This window comes from Polypterus senegalus, chromosome 3 (assembly GCF_016835505.1).
Source record: "Polypterus senegalus isolate Bchr_013 chromosome 3, ASM1683550v1, whole genome shotgun sequence".
Classification (NCBI taxonomy): domain Eukaryota; kingdom Metazoa; phylum Chordata; class Cladistia; order Polypteriformes; family Polypteridae; genus Polypterus; species Polypterus senegalus.
In genome coordinates this window covers 35,604,552-35,612,958 of record NC_053156.1, presented here as the reverse complement: position 1 = coordinate 35,612,958, position 8,407 = coordinate 35,604,552, and the positions used below count along the sequence as shown (strand labels likewise).

The following is an 8,407-nucleotide window of genomic DNA, read 5'->3' as shown; positions in this document are numbered from 1 at the left end:
CTAGTGGTTTGAAGCCTACTGTATCGCTACCTCTAAATGTGTCTACAGTTTGATGTCTACCATTTCTCCATCTATGCAAGCGTTTAGTGGTTTGAAGCCCAATACTTCACCACCTCAAGGTCTACAGTGGTTAAAAGCCTAAAGTCACTCCACCTACAAATGTGCCTAGTGGTCTTAGGCACTACTGTCTTTCCCACCCGATGTGCCTTGTAGATATAGGCCTACTATCTCATGACCTCCAGATGTGTCTAGTGGTTTGAGGCCTATTACCTTTCTTCCATCTCCTTCACCAGGTGGATCTAGCAACTTGACCACTCCACCACTACACTCTTTGTAGCCCCCGAGGCACTGGAACCTGTTACCCCAGTGAAGAGTTTCTTCTTGTAAACTTGCCACTTTCTTGTTCTTGTGTATGGCTCTGACAAAGGACTCATCTCCTTTGTCCATGGGTGTTCCCATCTCCCTTTTTAACAATGACGATAGGAATATTCCCACCACCTGGGTGAACCTGCTCAATGATGGCACTCCTGATCCAACCAGCTGGTTTCCAAATATCACCAGTGCAAGAAATGATTCCCTCCTTCAAGGCACCTCAAAAGTCATTCTAGTTCCAGTCATGGCACTAGGAACGATTTTTTCCTTGACCACCAGTGTCTTTTTCCTCCCCGTCTACTTGCGCAGTCCCCAGATCCGAGAGCGAGCACGTTTCACCCTACTCGCCTGTGTCCCCATCAGTCAAACGGGCTATTTCTTGTTTCAGTGCATCATTTTTTCTCTCCAACTATCTCAACATCAGGTTAGCTTTTTGGGTTGTGCCGTCCTCTGGCTGCTGTCCAACTCTGCTGGTGGGGCCGAACTCTTTAGCTTGGCTGCCATGTCCATAGATCGCTACTTTGCTGTCTGCCAGCCGCTGTTTTATGATGGGATTTGCTCTGAGCGGAACCTTGTGCAGGTGGTGCTCTTTATTTTTCTGGCTCCTGTCTTTCTCCCATTGGTTTCATTTTTTATTCAGATTGGCCTGGCGGGCGCAGTGGTAACCCTTCAGCTCCTTGACCAGTGCTATCTGGAAGCCCTGGAGTTGAGACCCTCTGTAACTTCTTGGCGCTTGGCTCTTTTTGGCTTTCAGTTTTTTGCTGCATTCTTCATCATCTCCACTTCCTATTACCTGGTAGTAAAGGAAGCCATCCACTCGAGAATGGTCAGCCAACTGAACTTGCGCGCCAGGAGAACCATGACCTTCCACATGGTCCAGCTAATGCTCTACCTCTTCCCAGTAATTCTCTATGTTCTTTTCATGTCTGTGCAAATTAGCCCTGCACTGCAGCCCATCATTCACACATCTAACATATGCATCTTTACGTTCGCTCAGATTATCAACCCTCTTGTATATGGTCTGCGCTCCAGCGAGCTCAAAGTCTTTTTACCTTCCTTTTTACAGAGGAGTCATCGAGTCAATAGCCAGGGCTGAGCAGTTCTGTGACACGTCCACTTTCTTTGTTCTGAGTTTGTTTAAATTCATTCTATCTATCTGTCCAGAAGAAGAGAAGGTCATCAAGGCGTTAAGGGCAAAAAATGGAGAGCAAACGTGAAGCAACAACTTCAAATATAAACACAAAAATCAAGCTTGATGGGTCACTTGCTTTACAAGGGCACTATCAATTAGCCATGAAGGGAAATTTGAATCAATTCATGGACTCTAAAAAATTCTAGAACGTATTAATTTAGAACATTTGAGCAATTTAGGCAAAATTATTACTTGTAGAGATCAAATCAATCAGCAAACCAGTCAACCCACCAACCAACAACATCACCAATCAGCCAATTAATCAATCAAACAACCAATCATTCAATAAACTAATAAAACAGTTACTAAACAAGTTAGTAAGTCATTTAATTAATACACTAACAACCCAAACACCCAATCAATCAATGAATCCACTAACCAACTGACAATCAATCAACCAGCCAATCAATCCACCAACAAATCAATCAATCAGTCATTTAATGAATCAACCAACAACCCAAACACCAAGCCAATCAATCAACCAACCAACTGAAAATCAGTCAAGTGGACAATCAACCAAACAAACGACCACTCAACAAGCTAATCAGCCACCCAATCAATCAATGAAGCACCCAAGCAATCCAAGTAATCAAGTAAATCAGGGGTGTCGAACTCCAGGCCTGGAGGGCCGCAGTGACTGCAGGTTTTCATTTCTAACCCTTTTCCTAATCAGTGACCAGTTTTCACTCCTAATTAACTCCTTTTCCCTTCATTCTAATAACCCTGTTTTCAAGGATTCAGTCCTTGAATTTATTCCTTTCTTCATTAAATGACAGCCAACCAGAAATGAGATATGAAACGAGCCAACACATGACCAGCTAAACTGGGATGTCAAACTCCAACTAATTTCACTCCAACCAGTTTTCTTAATGAGAAGCCAATTAGTGGTGTTAATTAAAGCCGTTATTTAATTTCATGGCTTGTTCCCACAGCAGACATTTCCAAAACATTTCCATGTTTTTTCTAAGAACATAGTCAACGTGTTTTGGTGAGTTGAGAGATCAACCTTACTGAGACTATCACCTTTCTTTACTTTCAGATATTGTGTGATGGGCACAGATGAGCTGGTCATTCAGCGGCTTGTTTTTTGTCTCATTATTGTTTGGTTGCTAAATAAGGAAAAAGAAACAACTAACGGGTCTGAGTCAAGTTTATTAAAACTAAGGCAAAACAAGTTAATTAGCAGCAAAAACAAGTCACTGATGAAGAAGATGGTTAGAATGAAAACCTGCAGTCAATGCGGCCCTTCAGGACTGGAGTTGGACACCTGTGAACTAAATCAAACTTAAATTGATCAACCAACAAACCAATAGGTCAATTAAACTCTTAATCAACCAAATCAATTAATCAAGCAACAAACCAACAAATTAGTGAACCAACCAATGAATCAGTCAATGTGAAAAAGTAAGTACACCCCATGGAAATGGTTGAATTGGTGAAATACTTGAACAAATGACACATAAAATTAACATGGTGTATTCATTGTTATTATGTAAATGAACAAAATACAGATTTGTTTTGTGGAAAAAGTAAGTCCAGGCCTACATTGATCGCAACTTCATATCCATCAAATTAGAATCCGGTTTTCCAGTTAGGTGTCAATGATTAGAACTTCCTTAAGGTGTATGCAGATGGAGCCCATCTTATTTAAACCACAGATATTGAAGGCCTTGTGTCCTCTTTGCTACCGATGTGTGCGGTGTTGTTATGCCCAGATTGAAAGAGCTCTATAAGGCTCTCAAAAAGAAAGTTGTGGATGCCTAGGAGTCTGACGATTGGCAAATTACTTAAAATCAATCAATCCACTGTAAGGAAAATCAATTTCAAGTGGTGTAGATTTCCAATGACTGCTAATCTGTCCAGGGCCCAGCAAATTCTGTTTCAGAGCTGATCATTTGATACTAAAAGAAGTCTCCAAGAACAACAACTCTTGCAACAGTTAATGTCAAAGTGCACTCATCTACAATCAGAAAGAGACTGCAAAAATGTGACCTGCACGTGATGTGTACCAGAAAAAAAAACCAAAAAAGAACATTAGAGCAAGACTACAGTTTGCTATTCAACATACAGGTAAAGACCAGGCCTGGTGGAGCAATGTGCTCTGGCCAGATGAATCAAAGATAGAGTTGTTTGGCCACAGTAACAGTAGACCTGTTTGGTGCAAACCAAAGACAGCATTTCAGGAGAAGAACCTCATACCAACTGTGAGGCGTGTTGGTGGAAATGTTGTGGTTTGGTGTTGCTTTGCTGCCATAGTGCCTGAACAGTTTACCGTCATCAACTCAACTATGAATTGTGTGTGATTGAGAAGGATGAGAAGTCATCTGTCCAAGAAGTTGAACCGGAAATAGACCTTTCAGTATGATAATGATCCGAAGCACACTAGCCTGCCCTACAGGGAAGGGCTCAAAATGACAAAACGGAGAGTTACTGTATGGACTGGCCTAGTCAGAGCCCTAAATTGAATCCCCTGGAAATGTTGTGGGGGGATTTGCAATGGGCAATACATGACAGAAAACCCACAAACATCTTGCGGCTGAAGGACTTTTGCATGGAGGGGTGGTCAATGCCAGACACTGATGGGCAGTTATGCACAATGCCTACAACAAGTCATTTCTGCTAAATGGGGCAATACCACCTTAACAGTAATAATAATAATACATTTTATTTATATAGCACCTTTCCCATGCTCAAGCCACATACAGAATATAAGAAAGAACAGCAGGGTATACAGTATATAGCATTGTACAAACCAAATAAATAAATAAAGAAGATTAAGACAGTGAATTCAGAGAAAGCCTAACAGACAACAGAATTGATGGTCTAGCACACACACACACAGGTTACATGAGCATCTTGACAGAGAGGTAAACGGAGAGAAGGGGAATGAAGTCAAGTAGAGCTAAAAGCCTTCCTGAACAGATGAGTTTTGAGTTGTTTTTTTAAATAATTCATGGAGTCAGCTGACCTGATTCATTTCGGTAGGTCATTCCAGAGTCTGGGCGCTATACAGCTGAAGGCCCTGCTGTCACCCATGGAGTGTAGATTAGTGTGGGGTATAACAAGATTGCCAGAATCAGAGGACCTTAGTGAGCGAGCAGGCACATAGTGATGGAGAAGTTCACTGATGTAGTGTGGCACGAGGTTATTTAAGGCTTTGTAGGTTATTAGTAGGATTTTATATTTGATTCTGTAAGACACAGGGAGCCAGTGAAGACGGAGCAGGATGGGTGTGATGTGCTCGCTGCTGCTGCTGCTGGTTCGAGTAAGGACTCTTGCAGCCGAGTTTTGAATAAGCTGGAGCTGTGATATAAGATTAGAGGGGGCACCTGCCAACAGCGAGTTACAATAATCTATGCGGGATGTGATTAAAGCATGGACAAGTTTCTCAGCATTAGAAACGGAGAGGAAGGAGCGAACACGGGATATGTTATGGAGGTGAAAGTAAGAAAGTTTCTTAATGTGATTTATGTGGGCGGAATAAGAAAGGGAGGAATCAAAAATGACACCAAGATTCTTTGCAGTAGAGGCAGGTCTGATGAGATCACCGTCAAGATGGACTGGGAAGGAGCTCATTTTATTAAGTTGCATTTTAGTCCCAATTTGCAGGAGTTCAGTTTTGTTGCAATTTAATTTTAAAGAGTTCTTGAGTCCTTGTGTGACTGGCGCTGAGCTGGATCTGCTGTTGCCAAGACTAACAAACTCTTGCCTATCAGTCAGATAGGACTTGAACCACTGGAGGGCAGTGCCAGAGATACCCATCATGTTCTCCATTCTGGACAGTAGAATGTCATGTCTGAGCTGAGTGTCAAATGCTGCACTGAGGTCTAACAGAATTAATATGCTGGTTTGTCCAGAGTCTGCTGCCATAAGCAAATCATTGGTTACCCGTAGCAGAGCAGTTTCACAACTGTGCTGCACCCTGAAACCAGACTGAAAGGTTTCCATCAAATTATTAGACGTTAAGTAATTGGTGAGCTGGGAAGCTACAACACGCTCAAGAGCTTTTGAGAGGAAAGGTAAGTGGGAAATAGGCCGGAAATTGTTAAGATTGTCAGCATCAAGACCAGACTTTTTTAACATTGGGGTTACAGAAGCGATTTTAAAAGTGAGTGGCACAGAGCCAATGTCAAGGGTGGACTTAGTTCTTTCCCAGTAGACCACTATATCTCTTGAATGTTTTGAATGAATGATTGAAAAGGCACAATTTTCTCATATTTTTATTGAAGTATATCACCTTTATCTATGGCATTGATTCCATGGAGATCTAAAAATGTCAACCATTTCCATGGGGCATTGTTTCTTTTTCACATTACTATATATAACACTTTCTAAGAAAAAAATAATAAAAGGAAATATATCACTGGAAATACTACAAACAATGTGCATATGCAGTTTAATAAAACGCAAACTGTCTGTGCATGTGTCTGTGTATCTGTGTGTCCGTCCAATCAGTGCTAATGTTTGTGACACACCATCAGTTGGAATGAAAAATGCAATGTTTTTTATTACTACAAATATTTGTGGTGAACAATTTGTTGGAAAGAAAAATTGCAATGCATTTTATTTCAACAAGAATTAGATCTAAGTAATCAACGCAGACCTCAGCATTAACGTTTGCAGTGCACCATCTATTGAAATGTATTTTGAAATGAATGAAGTAATAAATACATTACAGTTATTTTTTGTGCTGTACAATCTGTTGGAATGAAAAATTCAATTCATATGTCTCTCCTACTGTTGGTGGGCTGGCACCCTGCCCAGGGTTTGTTTCCTGCCTTGTGCCCTGTGTTGGTTGGGATTGGCTCCAGCAGGACCCCCAATGACCCTGTAGTTAGGATATAGCAGGTTGGATGATGGATGGATCGATGGATGGATGGATGGGTGTCTCTCCTATATGCCATTTAGTATAGGCTTCGTAAAGCAGCATTAATGTTGGTGATGCGCCGTCTCTTGGAATGACAGGGACTTAGCAACAAGATGGACACAGACACATCATTCCATTAAGGTGGTTTTATATATATACAGTGTATATATATATATATATATATATACTGCTCAAAAGAATTAAAGGAACACTTTTAAATCAGAGTATAGCATAAATTTAATGAAACTTATGGGATATTAATCTGGTCAGTTAAGTAGCAGAAGGGGTTGTTAATCAGTGTCAGCTGCTGTGGTGTTAATGAAACTAACAACAGATGCACTAGAGGGGCAACAATGAGATGACCCCCAAAACAGGAATGGTTTAACAGGTGGAGGCCACTGACATTTTCCCCTCCTCATCTTCTCTGACTGTTTCTTCACTAGTTTTGTATTTGGCTACAGTCAGTGTCACTACTGGTAGCATGAGGCGATACCTGGACCCTACAGAGGTTGCACAGGTAGTCCAACTTCTCCAGGATGGCACATCAATACGTGTCATTGCCAGAAGGTTTGCTGTGTCTCCCTGCACAGTCTCAAGGGCATGGAGGAGATTCTAGGAGACAAGCAGTTACTCTAGGAGAGCTGGAGAGGGCCATATAAGGTCCATAACCCATCAGCAGGACCAGTATCTGCTCCTTTGGGCAAGGAGGAACAGGATGAGCACTGCCAGAGCCCTACAAAATGACCTCCAGCAGGCCACTGGTGTGAATGTCTCTGACCAAACAATCAGAAACAGACTTCATGAGGGTTGCCTGAGGGCCCAAATGTCAACTGCACCCTGTGCTCACTGCACAGCACAGGGGAGCTCAATTGGCATTTGCCATAGAATACCAGAATTGGCAGGTCCACCACTGGCGTCCTGTGCTTTTCACAGATGAGAGCAGGTTCACCCTGAGTATATGTGAAAGACGTGAAAGGGTCAGGAGAAGCCGTGGAGAATATTATGCTGCCTGTAACATCGTTTAGCATGACTGGTTTGGTGGTGGGTCAGTGATGATCTTGGAGGCATATCCATGGAGCGACTCACAGACCTCTACAGGCTAGACAACGGCATCTTGACTGCCATTAGGTATCATGATGAAATTCTTGGACCCATTGTCAGACCCTACGCTGGTCTCATCCGAGACAGAGGTTGCGGGCAAGGGGAGGGGAAAGTGTGACGTAAGGAGTGGGGAGCCGGGCAGGGCCCTCCTTGCTGTCCTGTTTCACTACCAGATGGGCAGAGCCACGGGGCACGGTTAGTTAAACATATTTCCAATGTTGCTGTGCACAACATTTTAACCAGACATGGGTTTGAACTTGAAAAAATGACGGGGCCAAGGAAATCGTAAAATTCCAACCCATAAAAGAGTTCCGTGCAACAAAGTGGAATGGCACAGAAAGAATGTCTTGAACCTTCTAACCGAAATGTATTTTAAACTTGTTGGAGAAGTTTTCAAGCTTCAAGGCACACTCTGTATGAAGAAACGAGTCTCTGACTCATTCAGGTGGAATTTTAGCCCATTCTTCTACCCAAACAGTGTTTAAATCCTGAAGATTGCATAGGGGCTTGCTGGTGATCTTCAGTTGCTCCCAGATATGTTCTATTGGGTTTACGGCTGATGACTGACGTAAGATTCACTTTCCAACACCTTTATTGTCTTCCTTTGGAACCAACTGAGAGTCTCCTTTGTATTATGTTTAGGACTGGTCCTCTCCTTGAAGGTCCTAAAATGAGAAGATAAACAGCTCCATATCATCATGCCCTTATCTCTGAACTTCCCTGTAGGTTTATAATTTTTAGGGTCATTTGCAGAAGTATTTCTCTTCCAAACATGGCGCAAAGTTAGATTTGCTGAAAAGTTCGGTTTTTGTCTCATCTGACAACAATACATTTTCTCAGTAATCTACAGGCTTCTCCAAACATTGTGTAGCAAC

The 8,407-nt window shown here is 42.2% G+C and overlaps 1 protein-coding gene across 1 annotated transcript; it reads left to right on the top strand.

Annotated features, from left to right (window-relative positions):
* The first annotated feature begins 445 nt into the window (after positions 1-445).
* LOC120526453 (olfactory receptor 4K13-like) lies at positions 446-1,468 on the top strand. Its single transcript, XM_039749620.1, has one exon. It carries the CDS (start codon positions 446-448, stop codon positions 1,466-1,468), a length of 1,023 nt encoding a protein of 340 aa, XP_039605554.1.
* Positions 1,469-8,407: the final 6,939 nt, after the last annotated feature.